The sequence below is a fragment of the Lonchura striata genome, chromosome 1A, assembly GCF_050655825.1.
Source record: "Lonchura striata isolate lonStrDom1 chromosome 1A, ASM5065582v1, whole genome shotgun sequence".
In the NCBI taxonomy this organism is placed as follows: Eukaryota; Metazoa; Chordata; class Aves; order Passeriformes; family Estrildidae; genus Lonchura; species Lonchura striata.
The window spans coordinates 18,500,254-18,526,409 of record NC_140741.1 but is presented as its reverse complement, the minus strand read 5'-3'; the positions used below and the strand labels follow the sequence as shown (position 1 = coordinate 18,526,409).

The 26,156-nt window shown below is 39.7% G+C and overlaps 1 protein-coding gene across 6 annotated transcripts; it reads right to left on the bottom strand.

Annotated features, from left to right (window-relative positions):
• Positions 1-1,701: 1,701 nt before the first annotated feature.
• Positions 1,702-23,811, bottom strand: LOC110482579 (solute carrier organic anion transporter family member 1C1). 6 transcript variants are annotated; one of them, XM_021551908.3, is made up of 16 exons: positions 20,884-21,471; positions 20,080-20,127; positions 19,186-19,326; positions 17,821-17,962; positions 17,592-17,724; positions 16,596-16,720; positions 16,237-16,383; positions 13,922-14,020; positions 12,251-12,487; positions 10,997-11,161; positions 9,465-9,660; positions 6,789-6,954; positions 5,836-6,017; positions 4,433-4,497; positions 2,975-3,092; positions 1,702-2,277 (listed from the first exon to the last, which is right to left on the bottom strand). In XM_021551908.3, the coding sequence occupies exons 3-16, from the start codon at positions 19,294-19,296 to the stop codon at positions 2,055-2,057; spliced, it is 2,109 nt and encodes a 702-aa protein (XP_021407583.2). In that variant the 5' UTR covers positions 19,297-19,326; positions 20,080-20,127; positions 20,884-21,471; the 3' UTR covers positions 1,702-2,054. The 6 variants fall into 6 exon arrangements, with proteins under 6 accessions (XP_021407583.2, XP_085425584.1, XP_021407581.2 ...); XM_085569458.1 differs by lacking the exons at positions 20,080-20,127; positions 20,884-21,471 and adding exons at positions 21,508-21,683; positions 23,283-23,811 and having other exon boundaries at positions 17,592-17,962; XM_021551906.3 differs by having other exon boundaries at positions 17,592-17,962; positions 20,884-21,472.
• Between the last annotated feature and the right edge of the window lie 2,345 nt (positions 23,812-26,156).

The window sequence follows — 26,156 nt, the reverse complement described above, 5'->3', positions numbered from 1 at the left end:
CAGGGAAACACAGGGAAGTGAGACATCCTTGGAGCTGTCAGAATACTAAGTGAGAGGCTCATTTAATGTTACCTGTGGCAGGGCTTGTGCTATTTTCAATATAGGACTGCTATGAAGAGTGATGTTACTTCTTATTTGTTTGGAAAACCTCACTTTACTAAGTTTCATCTGGGGTAAATATCTGGGCATGAATCACCAGATCTGACCAGAATCTCATTTCCAGTCTGACATCAATTATCAAAGCACCTTTGGTAAAATATTACCCCCCGGGAAAATCAAGATGCTCCCATCAAAAAAACATCCTATAATATTAAAAAAAAACACCAACAACAGTGTACAGATATAAATACCTGAACAACAGAAATAAAAGGTAATTATTTTAGTGTGAGTCACCTGACTGACTCTTTGTCTGGCTTAGATCAAGAGTGTTTCTAGAGCTGCCAGGGCATTTATTCAATGTTAAAATACTGCTTACAGAAGGGGGATGACACACCATTATTTTCTCTGTGCACAGTTCCTGAGGTTTCTGGAACTCTGATTTTTCTTTAATAATTTCCAGATCTAGATACATTACTGATATCTTCTGTACTAAAATGCCTTTCATTTTGTCTTTTATAGTAGACACACCTTGCCCAGATCTGCTGGCAGTTTATAATCAGAGATGTGAATGTAAAAAAACAATGTCTACATATGCTGGTCATTGTCTTTAAGCAATAAAATGCAATCAAATCCATCTCCAAAGGCCAGGATGTGAGGAACTTCCTCTCAATGAGTATCGTACCAATCCTTTTCCCATCCCATCTGGGGCAGATGGTAGAAGAAAGGCCAGAAAATCATTTAATACAGAGAATCCCTCTCTTTAGCCCTCTGAGCTGCTACTTTCTCAGATAAAGTGTAGTAGATTTTCTTTATGTCCATTATCTCCATTCTATATCCTAAGGAAGCTTAAAATTACAGCACTGCAGGAAGAAGAAAATAAAGCAAAATTGTCAGCATCACCACAAAACCTCTGTGGTGATGGAGACAAAATCTACAGTGATCTTACTAAGCAGGTTTCTTCCTATTGCAAAGGTACCTCCTGAAAGCTGTCAACAAAATATCACATTAATAATGTTTTTAGAGATTTCTTTCCCCTTTTAATAACTGATGTGATCTTCCTTTAATAAAACTTTAATCTGGATAAGGCTGCCAGTGGAAAGCTGTGAATTTTCAAATATTCAGTACTGTATTTCAAAGTTTCCTGAATGTTTCTTAAACAAGGAAGGAAATGTATATATATGTGGTACAAATATAGTTGTCCTCTGGATAAAAATGCCCTCCTTTCCCTCCACACAAACACCAAAAAACCCCAAAAAAACCCCTATCACTTTATTACATCAGTCAGAGTAATCTTTCTCAAACCAATTACTGAGATGTGCTGCAAAAATTAATACACCACTTTCTTCATTTGCTTTCCACTTTGAATGTTGAACACCTGCAAGCCAAATCCCAGAGCTGCAGTGCAGTTTGAGTTCTGAGGGTGTTCACTGACAGCCCTGGGGTCTCACCTGGCCATGGCACATGAGACCAAGCCTGGAACAATGAACTCTGCTCATGAAAGGCCATCAGAGAGGCCCAAGTGAAACTTGGTTGCCCATGTAGAGCTGTAGGACTAAATAGAGAGCAAGAGGACTTGAAATAAATTCAGTGAAAAATGTCAAAGCAGCTTATTGTGGATTTCTTCTTCTTAATTTTCAATCATAATCAAATTTATGACAAGCAAAATTTTGGCTTGTCCTACTGTTGGCCTAGAAAGGGACTGAGAGCAAGAAGATGGGAGAGTTCCCCAAAATTTTGAACACCTTTTGCCCTTATTGTTTTTTCATATGAGAAAAGGAAGAAAATAGGGAAAAGCAAATGAAAAGCCAGTGTTCAAAGATACATTTTGAACTCCCAAAATGTAAACTAGTCACTGAAGTCTGTAATTAGACCCCTTGTGTGCTCAGAAAAACTGGAGCACAGGCAAAGTTACAAAATACCTTGGGGTTTTTTTTGGGTTTTTTTGTGGTTTTTTTTTACATATAAGTTTCCTCGCTGTCCTCTGAGGTTCTTGAACCAGGAAGAATTTCTCTTTTGTTGGCAGTATCTGGTTCTTTGCTGGTTGATCTTTCTGCATTTTTACTATCTGTCATCTCTTTGCCATCTGGTTTGAAGCGTTTCATTATTAAAGCAGAGAGCACTATGTACAAGAGACAGCATCCTGCCCGTAGTCCTGCAATAAGGCCAAGATAGACATTCCTAGGGGAAAAAAGGGACAGAATACATTTATATTAATAAAACTTCCCAATTCTGTATGGAACCAAGTAGGATATAAAGAGCAGTTTGACAAAACCATCTATTTTCAGCCAGGTATTGCTTCACATTTGAAAATAAGAAATAACAGGCAGAAAGCAAATGACCTCATGATATTTAGTCCCAGACAGGCTCTAATCAGCAGAAATGTCTGGAGTGTGCTGCCATTCAGCAGACTCTATTTTAGTGCTGCCAGAAGAGGAGCTGCACCAGCTGGGCCTTTTTGCCTATATTCCCTGTCCTTCCCCAGCTCCTCACTGGCACAGTCAGTGCTCCTGGCCACAGATCCCCAGCCATTTGTGTCCTCCTTCCAAGGGGAATTAGTGAGATTTCTTATACAATAGGAAGCAAATAAATGAGGGATGAGGGAGAGAATCTGCAGAGCTACATGCACTCCACAGTTTTTCAGCACCCCACAAAGCCAAAGTGCCATAGACTACAACAAAAGAACTAATTCTCGTGATACCAGCACCCTGAAATTTTAGATGTCAGAGTGTATAAAAATTATTTGGTTTATTTCCTTATTAACGTCTAGTCAGAGTAATGAGCAGTGGTGCTTTTAGACCCTAATCAGACAGCTGGCATGAGGGGAGTCCACCTTGGTCCTTGCTGCCCAGGTTCCCAAACCTCATTAGAGGATTACCTGAATTCTTTTGTGTCGTACACTCGGCAGGATCCCGATCCCCCACAGCTTTTTGTCCCCCATTTCAAGCAGGTCTCGTCTATCAAGGCCCCAAAATAAATAGGGGCTGGGAGTCCCCCTGCAACGAAAATTCTCATTGCATGATCTCTCAAACATGGAGAGCTCATCACTTAATGGCATGTAGAGAAATGAGGAAGTGAATCTGAAGGTTTTTGAATTATGCCTGCTTAGAATGGGACTAAACATCCAGTTCCAGCTTTGAGATGACAAGATTGATGAAAATATTTATGCAAGTACTTAAATGGAGTTGAAAAGATGGATGATTATAGCGTAATAATATCCAGCAAGGGAAATGTTAGCAATTCCCTTTAATGGTATTTTTATTAGAATTTTAACTTCCTTTGTTTAAAGAAATAATATAACCAACACTTCTTTTGCAATCCCTGGTGTGGAATTGCATGCCATGACTTATTAATAATTATGTATATTGATGTATATTTTCAGGTCTTGCCATTAAAAGGTGATTAGTGCAGTGCAAAGGGATGAAATTAAGAACTTGCTCCACAGAATCTGGGTAATAAGTGTACTATTTATGTAGTACTGAAAGAATTTCTTTTAGACAGACAATGCTGTTTTAATATCATCAGTGTGAGGGAGAGTGTGCAATACTCTGAAGCTAACTGTCTCATGAAAGTAGAAAATTTATTCTCTGCAGTCTTCAGCTAAAATATGGAGATTGGAAAAGAGACACAAATGACTTCTTGGGCTTTTCTGCAAGGCAAAAATTTCAAAATCAGCAAACAAGGGAAGATGAGGCAAGGTTCATTTGAGGCAGGGCAGACTATGTGTCTGAATAATTAAATGTTTATTGCAGATAAACTCAAGAAACAAAATAATAGGTAAAGTACATGGGAGCTTTAAGTGGATAATGGTCAGCAAAAGGGAGGATGGGTGTTAGAGATACGCAGACTGATGAAGCTCAGGTAGCTGTGTCCACAATAAAAACAAATAAAAGAAGCTCAATGGTAAATTGAAATTCCCTTCCTTTGCCTAATTTATTTTCAGTGTAGAGAAAATATCTGAAGAGATAATAATAATATATATAAATACATACAGTGTTTATATATTATATATAAGCAATTTCACAGCCCCATTTTCTTTTTCAAATCATATTATGACTTCAGAAAGCTCAAGTCCTCAATATTCATTTTTACTATGTTGTTGTTTGTATTTAGATACAATAAATAATAATAATATGTAAATACCAGGTAATAATAATATGTAAATACCAGGAAATATGTAGTAAGCTCCTCCAAACATTTTGAAATATATAGTCTGCTTGCAAAGAGAAATTTTGTAAAATTTCTTTTGTTTTTTTCTCGAGCAAGGGCTACCTTTGTCTACCTCTTTGGCATCTTTGACTACCCACTTGAAAACCACAGAGAAATGAAGTCTTACCTAATATTCTACCACCCAAAGTTTCTATCCCAACAGCAAAGGATTTCAGGTCTGGAGAAACAGATCTGGAAAGGAAACAAAACCAGCGTGTTGAGGAACAGAGAAATGTATCTACAGCCATGCTGAGAACACCTGCACATTCCCCACTGCAGGAGTACTGCAGCCTACCCAGCACAGCCCACTGGAACCCTGACTGAAAACATCCACCAAAGTTAAAGTTCACATGTAGACTCCTTCCACAGAACAACACCCATTGAAATAAATGGAAGAATCTGCAGAAACTTATCTTGAGCCAAAGGAAAACAGGTTGTGAATACTTTTGGGAGATGATGCACAGGGACATGAAAGTGAACCCACCAAAAGATAGTTCAGGTCTGTAAGTTAAGCTCAAGCCTGGCTTTATGAGGGCTGCAGTCATGACCAGAGGGAACAAGGGTGTGCAGTCCTTGTCGATGAAACCACCTCTGCCTCCAGCATTTTACAGAGAGACAGCAAATGTCAGTGACCTGGCTATAAAAACAGCTCATTCCTACCAGTGGAAAGCAGCCTGTGTCTATCAGGTGAGCTGGAGAATTGACAAAGCCCAGAGGGACAGGAGGGAGCCTTGCTGTGCCCAGACTCCCCCCTGCACTGGAGTTATACACCAGTACATTGTCTCTTCAGCATCACCATCAAAGGCTTCTCATCACACAAATTAGGGCTCTGAAAACTGACCAGCCAGGTGAGCTTTATACCCAGGTGTGCACTGCATTAGAAATTCTGCAGGAAATCAGCAGCTTAGCTAAGTTATTTAGTCATGTACACTGACCATTGTGATTCACCCATGAGCAGGAGTATAAAGACACTTCCACATGACAAGCACAAAAATTGTCTTTTCTTCTGAACATAAAATAGTGGTGCTGCTTTCCAAGTGAAGGAAGGAAATTAAAAAAAATATTCCTGCTATAATTCTGCTTCAATCAGCTGACCAAAAAAATGGGAGTATCAGACTTCTCCCCACACAGAAGATATTGTGAAGCCACAAGGCTTAACAAAGGTACCTGTTTATCTCTGAGTAATGTGAACAGCATTGGCTATGGCTTAGCATTGCATCTTATTTCAAGTCCAACACTCTGGTAAAAACATCCCTATCACAGGAATTGAAACCCAGCATTCAGGATCAGCATAATGCCCCCACTTTCATCACAAAAGTATCTACTCAACATCACATTAGAATTAAATTTCTGGACAGATATTTTGCTCTGCCTCTGAAAAGAGCTGGATTTCAGAGTACAGGCAAATAAATCCTCAGGGATACAATTTGATCCACATGCCATTCCTCACAGGAGAAATGAAATAGTAGATATAATTTTCTGTTTCTCTTTTCCCAAGCTTTATGGTCAAGGTAAGGTAAAGTATTTCACCTAAACATAATCATGTATGTAGGAGTGCCTCCTAAGGCTAAAATAAATGCACATGCAGTCTGTAATGCTAAAAAATAGGGAAAGGCTTTGGTACAGCTTTCTCTTTGGCATTGTCCCAGAACTGCAGAGGAATTGCCAAGCCCGAGCCCTTGTCCTTCCACACAGCTGCAATTGTGAAACACCTGAAAAGAGAAGATGAGAGGAAGAATTTATTTATATAGAATTCAGCATGAATAAACAACCATTTCATCAGTTAGATTTTTCACTCCCCATACCAGCCAGGCTGTCGTTGATGCTGAAAACACTTCTGTAATCGTGTCTGCAGACTGATGCCCAGGTCACTGATATGCTCCAGCCTGAGTTGTTTTAGAGACACAAAGCACCTGGAGTTCTAGTTTCAGCCATGCCACTGCTACAACAGACTCTGTGTGTGTTTAAAATGGAGCCAAGCTACGAAAATCAGACCTTAAGTGCTCTCCAGCCATTCTGCTCAGGTATCCCATGAAGAAGATGCATAACAACAACAACAAGAAATAACAGAGGTGTGGAACAAATATCATGCATGTAGGTCATTATGTGCTTAAAAAGCATTTGGATTGATAATGGACTTTGAAGTTAGCAGGACACATGGCTTTGAAGACCAATTTTCCTGAAGTGAAGCCAGATAATATTGATGGGATGTTTAAATACAAGCCTGGTAATGCTGCTTGTCCTTTTCATTATTGTCAATGAAGACAATTCTGTTTCTGTCAGAGGACAGAAGCATTTGCACACTCTTCTGCAAACATGATGTTTTCAACAGTCTTGCTCAGGTAGGATTATTTGAAGTCCAGGAAATGGCTTTGCTGCTGCTAAAAATGTCTTCCCTATATCTAATCTGAAGCTGCCTTCTTGTAACTTAAAACCATTGTTCCTTGTCCTGCTGCAGAGTCATCTATCCCCTGGATACTTACCATATTCCTTCCTGTCCCAGATGATGATTTACACCCTGCAAAGCAGGCTGTCATGTATGTGATCCCATTATCCCCACAGACAGGGTCCCACTGGTCCACCTTGCAGCTGCACTCAGCGTTGCAGCTGGCCATGTAGATGTGCTTGCTGGAGGAAAGGTGCTTCATTCTGGAGGACAAGAGGAAGAAATTAGGGAATTATTTAGTGGAACTTTATAGTAAAAAAAAATAAAAATTAGGGAGTAGGCAGGAAAAACATGGAGAAAGTGAAGCAATCAAAATGTACAGATATCTGCACTGTGGTTGTCATACAGACACCAAGGGGATTTCAGCTAAAGCAAAGCTCTCTTGTGATTTTTCATCAACCATTAACATTTCTATGGATTGTCATTGAAAAGGCACGGAAATGAAAAGGCTGGGTGGGAATATGTGGTATTAATTTTGCATTTTGAAAGCTGACCCCAAGAAAAAGAAAATAATATCTAGAATCTAGAAGAATAGAATAGAATAGAATAGAATAGAATAGAATAGAATAGAATAGAATAGAATAGAATCATACCTAGAATTATCACAGAGACATAGCCCAAGTAAAAACCATAATTTCCCAGCAGTGGATATCATAGATATCATACCATATACAGGTGATAGAGGTAGGGTGTAAAAGTAAAAAAAGTACATAAATCTAAAACAGTACTTGACTTTTTTTTCACTAGTCCAGTTCACTGTATCAGGACGCTCTGAGCACATGTTAGCAGTGCTCAGTTTCCAGAAAGTGTTAGGAGCCCACCAGCTACAAATCATCTTTACTGTGAAGTCAAATGTAAGATAAAAATGTTCAAAACTTGCCTTTTCTTCCTTCCCTCAGCCAAAAGCCTTATTATGTGGGCTACATTTCCCCCAAGTCTCTTAGAAGGGAAGATAACTGAGGGATTTAGCCCTCATTAAGCTGTTGCTTGTCTTCAAAATAGAAATTGTTTAATAGGTAAAACACTAAATGGGTCACTTAACCAGAAACAACCCTGGCATGTGCCAAAATCCTCCAGATTCAATTCTCTTGGAGAAACTGTAAATGCTCTTTCAATATATGCTTTCTTGCTGTTTATACTTATTTTTAATTCCCTCTGTGGTATCAGATGTAGGGTTATCTCCACTGCACAAACCTCTGAAATATTTTCATGGCAAAAACTAAGCTCAAAGTTGAACTGGACATCAGGTTCACCAAGATAACTCAGATATTTCCCTGAGCGTAGGCTCGGTTTCAAAAAACACAGGGCTGAGTTTCTGTCTGAACTAAAATTGCAGCAAATCCTGCTGGGTTCAGTTTAATCCTTTAAAATCCTTTGAAATTTGGACCAGACCAAGCTAAAGCTAAATTTATACAATGGTGGCAGGCTGCTGGAGTCTGGAAAAGGCTCTCAAGGAAGGTCCTGGGAGGGGAGAGGGGAACCTCTGCAACACAGTCCAGCATCATTTTCACCTTCCAGGTGAGAGAAATGGCTCAGAGGCAACTCCAGGTACCATGGGGCTGGTAATCCCCCATGGGGGCTCATAGCTACTGATCTAGTGATGGAGGAAGTGCCTATGGGGAAGATATTTCCAACACTTCTTCTGCATCCTACTCCCCATGTAACAGAAATAAAGGCTAGCTTTAAATTAAAGCTTTGAAAGAGAATATAGAAATTGAATTTCACTGTAATAAATGTCATCTTTTTTTAGCAACTTGCCAGAATATATAGGTATATTGTCAGAAACAGAGAATTTAGGGAAAAGAAATGTCTAGTTTAAATAAATTCAGACAATAAAATTGGAATATTTTCCCCATCCCCAGCTTTAGGTATGATATCAGACTGACAATTCTGTCCCAAAACCCAGGATTTTCTTCTGTGCATCACCCCCGAAGAAGCAGCTGTGACAAATGACTTAAGCACTCTGTAGCAATGTATCTGAACAACTTAGGTTTCAGAGTGCACCAGCCATACTACTTGTAACTGTTCTCATCCGAATTTCCTCAGAGCACTGTGGAATTCACCAAAGTCACTAAAACATGAACTATGCTAAAATAAGAACAAAGAAGCTGAGAAACCAAATACCAAAATCACAAGAACTAAATAAGAAAAAAAAAACTATGGAACACCTAAACTGTAACCAATCACAAATGCTTAGAAATGAAAAAAGGAAAACAAAAACAAGAATGAACTAAACCAAACAAACAAAAAAACCCCAAAAAACCCCAAAAGCACCAATTAAAAATTATATACTTAAAAGTTTATAAAATGTATAAAAATATATATAATATAAACAGTAAACAGCTTCTACTTAATCCTATTAATCAATTATACATGAGTTCTACATTTCCCATAATACCTTAAATTAAAGCTTTGAAAGAAAATAAATAACTTTAATTTGCCTGTAATAAATGTCATCTTTTTATAGCAGTTTGCTGGAATATATAAGTATATTGTCAGAAACAGAGAATTTAGGAAAAAGAGAATTTAGGAAAAAGAAATGTTCAGAAAATTAAAAGAAATTTTAAACAAATTTGGAAAATAAAAACTGAATATTTTCCCCATCCCCAGCTTTAGGTATGATATCAGACTGACAATTCTGTCTCAAACCCAAGGATTTTTTCTGTGCATCACCTCCAAAGAAGGAGCTGTGACAAAAGGAGGGGGTACAAACCCAGAGTAGGGCGCTGTCAGACCGGCCACCTGCAGCACCTCGCAGCTGCACGTGAAGTACAAGAGGTTGAGCAAATATGCCACTATAAAGGTGATGCATGCAAACTTGGCCATTTCAGTTATGTGAAGCTTGAATTTCTTGATCAGGAAGCCTCCTAGAAACATGCCCAGGATTGTGACAGGTAGAAGTATCACACCTGAAAATAGATGGTAAGGAAAAATGTTAACTGCTCTCACTTGCATGGTTCTTTTAGAACAAATTTCTAGTTCTAATGTTTTCAAAATATCAGATACCTGATATTTTTGGGCTGATTCTTTGGGGTTCTAAGATTTATCTAGTAAATTCTTCTAGTAATTTCACAGCCCCATTTTCTTTTTCAAACCATATTATGACTTCAGAAAGCTCAAGTCCTCGATATTCATTTTTACTATATTGTTGTTTGTATTTTGATACAATAAAACCTGTACAGGTGCCTGTTAGAAACTGGAATAAATTATAATGTCTTAGCTCATACACACTTCATATACAATAAAACATAAAACTTCATGAAAGCTACAAAAAATCTCCGAAATGGAATATAAAAGGAAGTTGCATCTGGTTCTACACTGGATTCCATTTTGATCTGAGAGTGAATAATGAGATGATTTGCATTTAGATTTAATCTGATCAGTATTTCACAAACACCAGCCCTTACTTATACTTGCTGAACGGAGAGCTTTGACAAGGTTTTATTGGCAGAGGTTTGCCTTTCTCTAGTTTCTACAGTTGGTTGTTTTTTTTTTATCATTTCTCTAAAATTTCCCATCATTCAGGAAAAAAAAAATATAGGAAAAAGAAAGTTCTTCCCACATTTGTAACTGACTAAGGCATTGTGTCTTCAGATCAAAGTAATGCAATATCAGTTCTGCAATGACCTCACATAGCCTGGTTTTCCTTCCAGATTATGAGACCATATCAATCACTGTAAGATTAATATAATTTCAGTATTCTTTTTTTTTTTGTAGAACACTACAAAGTACTTAGTTTTGAAGGAACTGGTAAATAGGAAAACAGCTTTGAAATTAATGGAGTGGCTCAAACTTTTATATTTTGGTTTCTTATTGCTTATAAAATTTGGATTTGTAATCAAAAGGAAAGAAGATTTATACCAATATGTTACTCTGAAAGGAAAAAAATTCACACATTTCATTAAACATTTTTAATTTATTTTCTATTAGTTTTTACTTAGTTGCAGTTGATGTCTGATGTGTGGGTTTTACTCATGAAAACAGACACAGCCCAAATCTCACTATGAAAAAAACTTCCACCCAGTTTTAATAATCCTCTAACTCACTGAATTAGGAGCACTAGGAAAATTAACGCTAAAATTAACATCCATTTGCAAAGTACAGTAAGAAAATTAGGAAACCACTACATGCTTTCTTTTTAACCAAAAAAAAGTTCACCTAAGCTTCTTCTAAAACAGAAGGCAAAATAACAAAAAAACTCCTTCCTTTTTGACACTGGAATTCAAAAAGAAGTCAGGTACCTACCAATTAGAAAGATGGCTTTTGCCACTGATACATTAAATTGCTGCTCCATAAACTTTGTCTCATAGGTTATTATCCCAACAAGGGAATTGTACTGCAGAATAGTCAGGAAGATGAACACCGCAAAAACTGGATTTCCAAACAGCTTTTTGAGTGCTGGGAAGAAATCTGCAATGGAGAGGTAAATACTGTACACCCTGCTAAACACGGAGAAGAGTTGTTTTGGCATCCTTTAGACAGGGAAATTAACTTTGATTTAATTGCTGGCTGCGTTGCAGGTGATAATTCTGTGCTTATCACAACCCATGATTGCTCAGGCAAGAGTTCTCATTGCCAGCACATGCCTCACAGGAGGAGCAGGGCCAAAGAGCACAGTGGGTGCTGAGCTGGGAATCAGGGATCCTGGATTACCTTGTGTGGCACAGGGCTCCTCAGGCTCACAACACATCTCCTCAATGCCTGCACACAGCAGCAAGACCCTCCACTAAGAGTAAAAGGTGGTTCCTAAAGCAGGAGCCATTACCAAGCACACAAGAACCCCACAAGAGGGTGATGTTTAGAGAACAGAAGCACCTGGCCCCAAAAAAGGCTGGAGTAATTCCTGGGACCCTTGGTTAGAATATTAAAATTCCTTAAAATAAAGTGAACATGGGCTGGTAGTCTGGCTCTTGGCACAGCTGCCTAAAAGGTGAGAGTTCAAAACACATCTGCTATAGGTGTGCACGTACATACAAACAAAACCTTGGGTCTAACAATTAAAATATAAAAATAAAAGCAATGGCTGGTTGGATCTGGTGTTTCCTATACGAGATGAATTCAGCATCCCTGAGCTCATACACAGGAGCTACAAATCCCGTGGAGTCCCTCCAACATCTAAGGTAGTCATAATGAGCTCCATAATGAGTTTCCCAAACATTTGTCTCAGTTTCCTTGCTGAACACTTGCCCACTATGGACTGGTCATTTATGGGGATGTTTTCCCCACACTCTCTTCATAACCATGGGATTGTAGCTGTAATACATCACCTCGAACTGAGGATCTCTGGTGCTCAGAGATTTTTTTTTCCAGCTGACATTGGAGAGAACTGAAACTTGCCCTTAGCATGTAATTATAGTAACACAAATTAAAGACATTTTTGTCAATAGTTTGCACTGCAGAAACATGCATTTTGCTGAAGGTTGTGTGAGTCCATGCTCTGCTCACAATGAATCCATGAGACAGAATTCATAGGCAGACATTTGGGCAATAATATTTCACCTTTAGCTGCCTCTGAGAACTTCAGCTGTGGCTGAGCTGGTGGGTCTATTTTACAGGGATCTCCTTGAACAGACAAGTGACCAATCTTCAAGTTTTCATTCTCTCCTTCTTTTGGTAAGGAATAGGGCAAAAACCAGAAAGGCAATGAAGCAATGAAGTTGACTGCTCCACAGATAATCAATCCAAGCCACCAGGCACCAACCCAACGGATGTCTTTAGGATTTATGCTGATGGCGTCTATAAAATACAGAAAGACAGTAAAATAGGGTAAATATTATGCAGAGCAATTATTAGACATTACTGTATATCCTCATATAAATAATTTAAAAGCCCGAACAGAGGTGATCTATGTCCCCTATGAAGAATTCAAATGCAGCTTGTTTCAAATTATAGAATCATAGAATAGTTTATGCTGGAAGAGACCTTTAAGATCATTTCACTCCAACTCCCCCTGCCATGGGCAGGGACACCTTCTACTACCCCAGGTTGCTCAGAGCCCCATCCAGCCTGGCCTTGGACACTTCCAGGGATGGGGCAGCCACAGCTTCTCTGGGTAAGTTGTGAATGACCCATCCCTGAAGGGAATCACTCCCATCCAGTCAAAAATAAATGTGTCCTTTTAGGCCCATGGTGGCATTTCCTCACCACAATCCTCCCATAATCTCTGGGGGAATGAGCAAAAGGACCCTTTACCACAAAAACCAAAAAAACAAAAAGACAAACAAACAAACAAAACCACAAAAACCTTTCCTTTCTCAATTTCCTCAATTTCCCTCCTTCTCCATCCCCAAAACTCTACAGTTTTTCCCCAGATTTCCTCAAGTTTTCCCTGGGATTAGAGACTTTTAAGTGATTTGAACCACAACATGAATTTTGAGATGAATCTTTTCTAGGTGCTTTTTACGAGATCATACTTTTGCCAAGTGTTGAAAGTGTCCATGAGCCTTTCCCTGTTCCCTCAACATTGGATGCCTTTTATTCAACCAATCATTTATTCTCAGCTGCACAGCAAGGGTGTAACAAGTGTGTGTGCAAGCATAAAAATAAAAAAGAACAGTGGAGGTTTTTTCAAGGGCTAGTCCAACCATGCTACTGTGGCATTCACATTCTCTGGACAGAGAGACATAATTCTGTCTCTCAGGAGAAGCACAGAGAGAAGAAAACAATCTTTATCTCTGCTCCTTTGTTTTTCCCATGTAGAATTTAGTATGGAGATTGTTTACCTGAAGTAATATTGCTTGATTAAATTCTAGTAAAGGATGTTTGGGTTCAATGATCAATCAGCTCCAACTGTATCTCAGACTCTCAGCAGGCAGTCACAAGTTTGTTAGCTAATTAATAGATAAGTAAGTAAAAAGTATATATGTAAAATAAGATAATCTCTCTTTAAATACTATATAATGTAATATAGTATAATTTTAATAAAGCTATCCTTCAACCTTCTGATCTAGAACCAGACATCATCATTTTTCCTCGTCAGTGTTACCTTATTTACTATATGCCACAACACTTGATTTTAAAACATCAGTTTTTGAGCAGGAAAAGCTCTCCAGAGAACCCCTGTTTTTGGGGCAGTGAGCTGGGAAGGTGCTTCTTGGCGTGGAGGTTCCTACACCTAGACACCTTCTGGCTTGATGTGCCACCCCGTGGTGGTGGCCACTGGTGCCTCACCGATGTCCACAACGCCGACGTCAACCCAGAGGCTGGCGCAGAAGGAGCCCAGCAGGAAGCCCAGCGTTGGCCCAAACATGCCCGAGGATCTCACCAGGCCTGCAGGAGAAGGGAGACTGAGCAAAAAATCTGCATGGATGAGACAAGCCTTCCTCTCTGAGGGCAAGAAAATGACAGAGGAAGGAGCAGGCCGATAGGGAATGTCCTGAGGTGCAAGCTGCCCCAACCATAGCTGTGGTGATCAGAAACTGGGATGCCCCAAGAGCAAATTAATAAATTGTGAAGGCTACCACAAACACAGAAACCCACACTGCATTTTGCTGACCTGATGTGTAAATAAAGCATGATTTGATTTTGGTTACCACTAATGGCAATCAACATAAAATAAAATATATTCTAAATAGTTCAAGCATAGGTTCTCACCTTCCCTCGCCACTTTGTGCTGTTCTGTTGAAATTTAGTTGTGAGTAGGTAATGGGACCAAACTACAACTCAGTAATTTGGGTTCCTGAATTTTAGTGCAGAACTGACACCATGAATTTGCAGAAGAATTCATTCCACTAGAAAAGAAGGAATTCTTTACCAAATGCCTCTAAGTTCATGCCCACAACCAGCACTGTGCTCTGTGAATCCTATTGAATCCTATTGAATCCTGTTCTACTGCAGGGACTTTCAACCTGAGAGAGTTGGTTTTGCAAACTCTCTTCTGAATGTAGTGATTGCTCAGTTTATCATCTAGAACTTCTGTAATAAACTGTTAAAACTTAATAAATATGCTAAATTTTCTGTTCCTTCCCATGGCTAGTCTGGCATTATTGCTGTCACCAAAACTGTACCAAAATTATTTTAGTTCATTCTATTAAGAAAATGCTGTCTCTGCCTCAAAATAACTTATGTTCTTACTCAACAAAACATTAAAGGACAAGGGAAAAAGGAGAGACAAAGCTGAGACTTCTTGCTCAGGGTAAAACAACAAGATTAATGCTCAAAATTCAACAGCAAGGCTTGACTGACTTTTTTATTATAGACAATTTTTTTTTTGTTCTTTGTATTTTACAGGAACACTGATTACAAATTGATTCAGTCAGATAATGAAAAATAAGATATAGAAAATAATTAAAGTTAACCAAGGAAAGAAAGTTCTGTTCTGTGGAAAAGACTGTTTCAACTTTCACTTTTTTTACAAAGTGGTTCAGTCCACCAAAATGGAATAAGTGACTGAAAACTGCTTTTCTGAATGCAAAAATGAAATATTTTAATAAACTGAAAACTAAATACTTTATTTCTCTAGTGCAAATTAATTTCCATTTTGGTTGAATCCATGTTTACTTTATCTTTTTGATCTTATTTGCCTAGTAGTCCCCAGTCTGTCTCAATCTCTCCCAGATTAAATTCTGACAAGAAAAAATTCAGCTAAACTTTTAAAAATACCTTTAATCAGAAGCTCAGAAGTGATTACAAATATTTTGGATAACTGTTGAGTGGAATGCTTGTTTTTGACAGCTAACTCCACAAGACTACCATTTTCTTCAACCTGCAGATTTCCTCATTCCCAAATAAAGACATTGGCTATGGCCTTATGCTGTAGCACTACATGCTGAGCTCTTCCTGAAACTGTGTCTTACTGTCTGTCTGACCAGCTCAGCTTCACCAAACTGACTTCAGGCCACACAAACACCCCATGATACCAAATCAGTTTGTCAACAAATTAATTCGCTTGGGTGTAAGTCTCTCTGTCTTGGGCAATAGGTTATGTGCCGTCAAAACAAGTTCAAAACCCCAATTAGAAAGGATTTGTTACAACACACTGGCAAGGTGTTGTTTTCCTTCAGCAAAGAGGGACTTTAAAAAGCTTTCAACAGGAAGTGTGCTGGATGTGAAATAGAAAAAGTCATGTAAGAGCTCCTGAAACACATTCACATTGCTGTAATTAATTGAGACTTCATTACAGATCCTCACATTCCCTTATTTGTGACATAGTGATTAGGAAGAATTTGATTCTCTGAAGATGTGGCACTGAAGTTGATATGCCAGATAAGACAGATGTAACTTTGCACTTTGGGGAAATGAATATTTGATTATGCTTCTCTTCATCACAGAAGCTCCTCAGGGAAAGCAAAAAGACTATCCTGGAGTTATCCCTAGAAAATAAATACGAGACCTCTCTGGCACTGCTTGGGTGTTTGTTTTTGGTTTTTTTTGTCTCTGTACAGCTCAAAGTTACCCAGATATATTTTTCTGTTGAGTACTTGCTTGACTATTGATATGTTAAAGAACAGAATGTCTAGCATAAAAATGGCTCATTTGTACATTACCTATGTAAAATGCCGAGTTTTCTTCTTTAGAAAAATCATCAATATATGAAACTCCCAGAGGCATAATTGGTGCTTCCCCAATTCCACGTAGAAGGTTCCCCACCAACACAAAAAGCCACAGATAGGAATTTGTTGTTTTCTCACATCCTGCAGACCGTAAACATTTGTCCTTCTGTGAGCATAATTCTGACAATGCTTTACAGCAGCAGTAAAATAACATTAAATATAGGAAATAACAATCATTATAGGGTAGGTTTGTATTTATCATGGTTTCTAGCAGGGGTTTACTGCTTTCCACTAAAAAAGGGTGTCCAACAGGCACAAGCAGAAGAGAATCCAGCATCAGAGTTTTATCTTACCAGCATTTATCACTGTGCTGCGTGTTTCTGTAGCGTCTGTGGCTGGAGGGCCCTCAGCCCCTGGGGAGCAAGCTGACACACTCGTGGAGTTGTCCACACTAACAGTTATCCTTTCATAATTGTAACTGGAAAACAACTGTGTGAAATACAACTGACACATGAAGGACTTTGCTTTGCAGGAAGAATGTCTGAGCCCTGTGCTCACAAGTGTTCATTCCTGTCTCACACACACAAAGTGGAGGGGAGGCCCATTCCCAGTGCTTTGCTTAAAAAAAATGGGTATCATCTTCATACCATTTTCAAATGCTCCGGTGATTCTAATCCCAATATTTTTCCTGAGCTAAAGAGCAACAAATCCACTTCCAGAGATCAGTCTTTAGACTGCAGGACAGAGACAGAATTCATCCACATCTGCCTACATACAACAGGGCTGATGCTTTTCCATAATGGCACCTCTTTCTTACCTTTGTAGCAGATGCAAACATGCCAAAGGTTTGGAAGGATATGACCTGTGTCTGACAATTATGTGTTATAGCTTAAATGTGAATGGGGTATTTAGATATTTAATTTCCCCAAGTATAGATTAAAATCTTCAGCATTTTGAAGTGCTTGACATGAGTAGCCACCATGGAGAAAAAAAACTTTTCCATCAAGATCTAATTACACAGTTCACTTAAACATAAAAAAGGGAACATATTTTAAATATATATATTTATATGTATCTGTTTTTATGTATATCCATCCCAGATGAAAAATTCAACCCACTTTATCCTCTAGTTATAAGATCTGTAGAAATCTGAGGTTTCTCTCCTGCAGCAAGAGGTAAGCTTTCTGAGTGGAAATCACAAAGCCAATATTAAAAAGCAGCCCATTTTCCTGTTGGAGTAGCTGGAAGAAACTACTACTGCCAGGCTTTTAACTCAGATGCATGCTTTAAAAACCACTTTGTATGATCAGGTTCAATGAGTGCATAACATGAATAGTCTCCATATTTACCGTCCCATTAGGAACTGAGGCATCACTGACAAAAAAGCTCCTACAGCCATGATGAGACACCCAACAGCAATTATTTTTGGCCTATGAACTCTTGGTCCAAGGTAGCTGACCAGCACCATCACCATTAAGTTACCTGCATCAACAGGAGAGAGAGCAAGCACAAAATACAGATTTCTTTTTGGAGTGAAAGTTACTGAGAAGAACTTATCTGCTTTCAAAGAACACATACCTATCTCAAAGCTGCCATCAATAATGCCAACAATCGATGATGAGATTTCAAATCTCCTTTCAATTTGACTGGACATGCTCTTCATGTAGCTTCCAGAAAATCCTTTGGCAAAAAAGGAAAAAGCTAGAGCTCCAAGAAATATCTGAAGAGAGAAAATAATTGAGTTTGCAAAATAACGATTTTTGCTTTATGGCTGGATGCCTGAGCAACCCACTCAAGAAGCACAAAAATCATATGCTTTGCTTTCTAATTCTCTGTGAGGAGAATCTTCCTACTATTATCATTAAAACAGATTTTACATTCTTTTTCAGGGTGGCATCAAAACCTCTGCTACTTCAAAGAGGAGGAAGACTGACTTAAATGTTATGCACCTTCTAACTGTCTAATACATATTGGTTCAGCTGTTTCCTTCCTCGGGAAAACTTGCAGCATAATGTTGCTTATTTCTGGTACTTATATAATGTACTAATATCTGGTACTTATATCTTATTACCTCTCCTTCTCCTGTTCTAAAACACATAAATAAAAAAATAAAAAGATATATCTTCAACTGGCACTGTGACTATAGCATGCCTCTAAATAAACTGGTAGCAAAATATGACCTCATTTTTTAACTTCTGAGCACATTTAACTTCTGTGTGCTTGGAATCACAACCATAGAATAAGAATAGTTTGGGTTGGAAGGGACTTTAAAGATTATCTTGTCCCACCCCCCGCCATGGGCAGAGACATCTTTCACTAGCCCAGGTTGCTCAGAGCTCCATCCAACCTGGCCTTGGACACTTCCAGGGATGGGACATCCACAGATTCTGTGGGCAGCCTGTGCCAAGGCATCACCACCCTCACAAAGAAGAATTTCTTCCTAATATCCAGTCTAAACCTACTCTCTGTCAGTTTGAAGCCATTCCCCCTTTTCCTGCCACTCCAGGCCCTTGTCAATATTCTCTCTTCATCTTTCTTGCTGGCTGCTTCAGGTATTTGAAGGTCACAAGGTCACCCCTTGGTCACCCCTTGGGTATGAGCCTTCTCTTCTCCAGTCCCAATTTTCTAGCCTTTCCTCACAGCAGAGCTGCTCCATCCCTCTGTGTCCCTCCTCTGGGCTGGCTCCAGCAGCTCCCAGTCCTTCCTGTGCTGGGACCCCAGGGCTGGAGGCAGCCCTGCAGGTGGAGTTTCAGCAGAGCAGGGCAGAGGGGCAGAATCCCCTCCCTCCCCTGCTGCCCAAATCCCTCCCATCCCCCTATGGATGCATCCCAGATCATTTTTCCTACCACATATAGTACCAAACAGTACTAACTGAATTTTGATAGGGCTTCAAATGGCAATTAAGAGTTTCAGAGAAAATATGTGGTGAGGGCTATTCCATACCTTTAGCTTTGAACAATTATGGCACACAGTCTTGGCAGGAGCTGAACTGCCATCACTGTCCTGGAACATTGATTTCTCTTTAAGCTGGCCAGCAGTCATTGGTCTGTCCATGGTTTTCCTTCTGCAGGTCTGAAATGTTTCCTGTTCGAAAAATATTGCTACGTTTAACTATTATTGGCATAATAATTGCACATTCCAACGTTTTTCAGACATATTCAGTGGTGAGAGACTTCCTGAGATACTGCACATTGATATCTTTTCTCAGGAAGGACATTAAAGAGTGCTCAAAGTAACTACTGCAACTAGTTAAGGACTGGTGGACCTGATTTGACACATCTGCTTTCTAAAAGGCTCCAGGACTTTCTTGGACAGATGGAAAAGTTATAGATAACTCTCTGAAGATTTTTAGACATCTCTGTGGAAAAGGAAAGTCCCCAGGCAGTTGGAGGCTGGGACAGTTTGTCAGAAAAACACCTTCACCACACTTGAGCCAATCCTTTCTGAGATATGCATTTTTGATCACTGCTCCAGAACAAATGGACCTTTGGTGTGATCCAGTAGGCTCCTGCTATTATATTTCTGGGGATTTTCTTAGTGAACACTACCATTCTGTGAGCATTTGGATGAGTAACATTATTTATTGGATAAATCTTTGTAGAATCAGACCACAAATGATGACAGGGTAGAAAATAGGGTGAGCAGTATGGTGGGTAAATAAGTATTGAGGGGAAAGAGAGCACTGATTAAAAGAAACAAATAATGACTATCTGTAAGCTCACAAGCCTTCCCTGTTTCCTACATGACAGATGATAAATGTAGCTATTTTAATAAGACTTATAAAGTTTTAAGTTTAAAAGTTGGGTCTGATTCAAGGAATCATCTTAGCTGTGTTACCTGGTGTAGATTAAGCTGATCAGGGGAAAGTAGTTAATACTGGGACACCTGGAATGATAATAAGTAAAAAAAAAAATCCAAGTTTGTCTGTTGGAAAACTGGTGCAATAGTATCAAATTCACCAGTTAGCTCCTATATATACATTTGCACATATATTAAAGGAATATAGAGAAATATATATCAAGAAATTAGCCTTTTTTTCAAGGGAAAAAAAAATACACTTTCCCCCCAAGACACTGGAATCTTAAACATGCCATGCTGTTTCAGTCACATGGGAACTTTCCAGGTTTCCCTCCTGCAGGTCCCTAAGGCCAACAGACCCATGAGTGGAGCCCACCTAAGTGTGGGAGATTTTGGACACCGGGCTTGTGGAGATGTGGCAGGGTCCCAGGATACCCCACAAACATCACCGGCTTCCTCTGAGGAGTTCAGCTCTCCCAGGCAAGATGACCAGGGCTACCTGGATTCCCTGGGAAACGTCCACCCATGCCAGAAAGGACAACATGCTTAGAAACCCAACAATCCCCCAGAAACTACTCCTAACCACTAAAAATAGGCACTAATGTCTCATAAAGAGATATAAAGCCTCATAAGGACTCTAAATTGATTTTTGTAAATTTTAGTTCCAAATCCTACTCCAGTAGGAGGGGACTGTGAAAAGCAAGCATGTATTTCAGACAAAGCCACATATGAAATTTCTAAAGGTATCTAATCTTCCTTAGACTATCTTCAGCAGCTTCTAAATCAAAAAAATATTTTAAAAGTAAGCTAAAAATAATCAAAGTATGCTGAAGTCAGACTTACCCCAGTCTTTATAGGATAAGAGCTGAAAGACAGTTCTCTAAAGCAAATACATTCTTTATTGATTTGTATTTTGCTGATGATTAACTTTGTGAACCATCTGACTCTGGTAAATAAATAGTATCTAAATCAGTGATGGGGTTTTCTTTTCAATATATCAAATTTTAAATATCAAATTTTATGTATGGTGCCAGACTAATAATCTACCTGAAACTCATAGAAAATGTTAAATTGTAGAAACAATTCTCTTACACCTAATAGAGTAATTAAATTTTCCATAACCACTCTATGAGAATCTGAACTTTGGCAAACCAGTGAATCATTGACACCAGTGGTATTTAAATTAAACAAAGCAACAAAACGGATAAAACATTTAATTTATGAATTACGGGTAATGGACAGTTTTTCTATGGAGCGATAAAATACGCTGGTCCCAAAGGGAACAACAGCACTTATCCTTAAAAAAGAAAATAATTGAATTTGCAGAATTGTACCTTTGCACTTTGCATAAACTCTTCCAAGTTTAGGGACAGCGAGATGTGCAGAAAGGCTGCACTGTCAGCTCACAACTGAGCAAGCAAGCGGAGTAGGTAGCGAATGGCAGGGAGGGACAGAGAGAGCACTTACTTTCTGTCAGAGCGCTGTCAGGCTGTCTCTCCCCCGTGGCCCAAGGCTCCAGGCTCGGAGCCAGCGCAGCGTCACAGCCAAAGAAGTGGAGCACCTCACCACATGGTTTTTAAACCTTGGATTTCCTTCTTACGGTGATTGCAAAACTTTCCCACAGTCAGCCGGCGGCACGGGAGCTGTGCAGAAGAAGGCAGGTCTGGTGCTGTCACTGCTCTGGCAGCCTACCTGCCTCCTGTGCCAGCCTCTCCCGGGTGGAACAACTTGTTTTCTTCACTCTTTCTTCTTTTTTTTTTTTTTTTTTTTTTTTTTTCCTGATGTCTAAACATTGGAGCTGCATTAAGCACCTCTCAAAGGGAACTCCCAACAACTATGGAGTGGTTCAGCTCAGGCACCAAGAGCCCTGGGAGGGCAAGCTCAGCTTTTCCAAGCACCTGGAGCCTCCTAGCTTTCACTCCTTGGTGCCTTGGAGGAGGGTCACAGAGACACCAAGGATGGCTGAGCTCCTGGAAGGGCATGAATGGCTCATGGACATCTGCCAGTTTTGGGTATGAGCCCTCTGTGTCACAATCCCAATGCAGAGGTTTGCATGGAGAGCCTTGATTATCTTCTTTTGTATAAAAACACATTAAGGGATTTGCTAAGGACTTAGTGAACTCAATTAAGTACATGGAATCGTAACATTTAGTCAGAACTAAAAAAACGTTATGAAAGCTAAAAGAAATTATAAACTTGCTAAGTACATATATATGCAAACTCTCATTGCCCCCTGAAGCGTGCAGGCTAACTGCAGACAATCATTTTATCTGCCATATTTGCACTTGTTATTGGATTTTGCTCAATAGAATTTTACACATTTTACTGTGACCGTTATATGTTGATTAATTTATTATGGGTCTTAATTTAAAGTTTCAATTTTTCTGTTTACCAGCAGGACTATATGCTCTCAATATTTGCTCTTAGAGAGCAAATCAAAACACATCTTATTTCTACCATTTCATAAGAATATTTGCAACAGAACAAAGTGTTATTTTCTATAATAATGCAATGTTCCTGCATTACTATTTAAATGCTGACTTCTTGCTTAATTAATTTAGCTTTAATGCAAGGGAACAATGTACATGTTGAAACTCACTTTCTCTTTAAAGAGTTCAGAATATGGAAAATCCATCAAACCTATCCTTCAGATAAATTGATTCTCATTTGCATACTTTTACTCAGGCGTAGAACATTTATCTTTGCCTACCTCTTAATGCCTTAATTATTTTAATTTTTTTAATGCTTAAAAAGCTTAGATTCATTTACCAGAATATCATTAGCATGAAGCAGATTTTGCATCATCTGACAATGTCAAATTTACACTTATTGCAGCCTGTATTTTTTGGACTGCTTTTAACTATTACAGTATTGCAAAGTTTGCAGGAAAAAAACCCTGTATGATCATTAGCAATGGGTTCCCTACTTATTCTTGTCAGTCTGCAACCAGGTGTGGAAAATGAAATTTGTTGGAAAGGCCCCCGCAAGCCCACTGTCTGTCAGGAGAGCAGGGTCTTCAACACAGTTCCCAAGATGAGACACCCACAAGAAGTTTATCTACTAGGAACATGACACTTTCTGTGATGCTTGCATGCAGATGGTAATATCCACTCACAAGACAGCACCACATGGATTCAGCGCAGACATGTCCAGATGAGCCCCTCAGGTTCACCTTATAGTCAGAGGAGGACAAATAAATATTTCCAAAGGCATGGGCCCTTTGATCTATCCTAGGTACTTACTTTAGGTAGGAGATGGGATGAACTCCAGATATGGATGTGGAAGGCTATTCAAGATCAGCTTTTGGCAACAGAAAGTCAGGAGAGATGAATCCCACCGTAAAAGACTTCATAAAAACAGTCTTCTGTAGCTTTTGCAACCTGAGCTCCAGTGCCTGTGGCAGCATTTGTCATCATGCCTTGTCCAAATCTGTTGTGATACAGCAGCTGCTGGCAGGTGAGGAACTTCCTTCCTTGCTATGGAAGGGCAGACCTGGAGGGGCAAGGCACATCTGCCAGGTCCTGGCCAGCCCAGGGGCATGTGCTGGAGGAGCACAGTACCAGCAGAACACACCAAAGCCAACAATAATAAAAAAAACAGTAGGAAAAAGAAAAGGATATCTGCACATGCCACAGCGTGGGCTGTTGTGTCAGCCACCAGCCTGACAACTGGCTGCAGTGGGAACCTGTTCTGCAAGGCCCATGGCAGCACAGAAACTCAAAAACAGGAGAGCAGGTTACCAGTGAGGAAGTGCGAGCAGGGCTGGCTGGGACAGGCTGTGTGCCCGGGGTGGCTGCAAGAGCCCCCTGCCAGCAGCCCCAGGAGCTGCCTCCCCCCAGCCTGGCTGTGCAGCACCACCTCCCACTTTGCCAAAGCAGGACGTGGTGTCCCCGATGGGATGTGCCTGGCTGCACCCGTGTGTGGTGAACCACACTTAAAGGGTACAAGATGCTCTGCGGCCAGGGACGCGCAAGGACACCCAGAGAGAGAGTGCCCAGCCCCATCTCCTTCCTCCAATAGGTTATTTTGTGTGGCAGTCACTTCAAAACTGCAGAATTTTCAGCCCTGGCCTCCTGCCACGCTGAGGTGAAGCAGATGGCAGCTTCCACTCCGGAGCTGCCTCTTGCTCATCTGCAGAGAAAGCTCTGCATGAGGGGGACCCACTTGTCATTGCTTTAGCTGTGCTTGGCTGCACTGATGGAGCTTTCCTGCCAAACACAGCCCCAGCCTGGAGCAGCACAATCCCAAGTGCCAAGTGGGCAGCCAGAACACTGTGTGTGCTGATGGGGTTACAAGGGAGCTCCGTCTGCAAGTCACATCAGGAGTTTCTTCAGTCACAGAGGGAGGAGGAACATGAATTCTGATAGATTGTACCCTACTCCTGCTGAAACGTTGAAGGACAGCACATGCAAAAAGAGGGGATGAAAACAGTTAATCCTGTGCTTCAATACAGAGTTCTTAGAGGTATGATTTGTACTAAAGTTGCTCTGTCTTCTTCCTGACACAAATTTTTCACCTCTGGAAAAGTGCACAGAGGATTTGGGGTTGCTAAGTCAAGCAATAATTTGATCTTATTTTACTAATTCCAGCCCCTTTAGGTCTCAAAGAAAACTCACAAAAGGCAAAGATGCAAGCGGCAAAAATAATTTCAAAGTGCTCTTCTATGAGAATTTTCTCCTGTAAAACTTAATTTGGCAACTTTTCATAGGCATCCTGCAAAATTGATGCCATCTAATTCTGCAGTAAGGGAATTTCCCCCGCTCAGGGATGGGACCCTCCTGAGTAGTCTTGTGTAAAAACCTTCAACAATAGCAGTGGTAGGTGAGCAGTGTTATGATCTCTTCAAACTGTTAAGACAGGTATTACATGTATGCTTATATGTGAAATAATACTATTAATATTGGAGAAATAGACATTAAAAATTATTCCAACCCATGACATTTCTTAGCAAGTTGTGCTTTGCATTAAGATATAATTTGTTCTTGAATTAATTAGGCTTCTGAAAAGGAAAAGGATATCTGAAAAAAATAAAGTTTTTGTCAGAACTGATGTACGATTTCCAGTCTGAATCTCTAGCACATGCTGGAACAATGCTTCAACCTGAATAAAGGAATTACTGTTTAGGTACACCCTAGTCTTACAAATAAAACGTCACAGGAGTTGAACAGCCCAAAGAGGGGAATGCTTTCGAAGCTGAAAAGGAGAAGTTTAACTGCCACTGACAACATTTGGAAAAGGGATGCCCAACTTCAATGCATGCTTTCGGAAATCACCTTTTTCAAGTGTCTTATGTGCAAGCTGAATTAAAAATTAACCTAATTAGCTGATGGAGAAATTTACCTTCCAAAAATCACAGCTCCCTTTTTGCCACAGAAAGTTTGTATCAAAAGAAAATGAACAAGCAAGTCTACAGTGGAGTACAACCCAAAGGAAATCATCTTCAAGTATGTTACTACTGATAGTAACAAGATCTCTGATGACCTCTGCAAGCTCCAGCTCAGAGTGGGAGCTGCCCGCTGCCTGTGCCAGCTCTGTGGGAATGCAAAGTGTGCCTGAACCAGGGTGAAAGGAGCAGCAGGCTGATCACAAAGTGGGGTGGTGCCTTCATGAGCAGAGCAGCGGTGGAGAACTGTAAATCGCTGACTCTGGGCACTTCCAGTGCCCCTCTGTGCAAGGAGTACACTTTGAATCTCATCTCCCTGTGGATGGTAACAGAAGACATTCCCTGCTGCTAGAGGAGCACAAATGCCCTGGACTCCAGTACATTTGACCAAAGCCATAGGAAGAACTTTTGTGAGCATTATGATGGGCCTGCACAAATGTGGTTTATCAAGGTGGTGGATGTTTAAGTGCTAGGCAGGTCCTGTATTCAAAAGTACAATAATATTTTGTTTAATTAAAAAATTCTCAAAAACTCTTAATCGTGTCCTTGGTGGGAAACATAGAAGGAACATCTCAATACCAATTTGTGTATTTGGATATTATAAACTTATCTTTGCTTTTTTTTTAAATATTAAGAAATCTTAAAGTACTTTTATATGCAAGACTACTATTGGTTATGCAACTTAGAGCTGTTTTTCCACTAAATGGTGTTCCAAAAGTCATTAAAGAAAACT

Coding starts and splice junctions, on each gene's coding strand:
- LOC110482579 (XM_085569458.1), bottom strand. CDS start 19,296: ATGGACAGACCAATGACTGCTGGCCAGCTTAAAGAGAAATCAATGTTC. Junction 16,721..17,591: donor CCTCAGTTCCTAATGGGACG/GTAAATATGGAG, acceptor GTTGTTTTCCAG/TTACAATTATGAAAGGATAA. Junction 3,093..4,432: donor TTTGGGTGGTAGAATATTAG/GTAAGACTTCAT, acceptor TTTTCGTTGCAG/GGGGACTCCCAGCCCCTATT.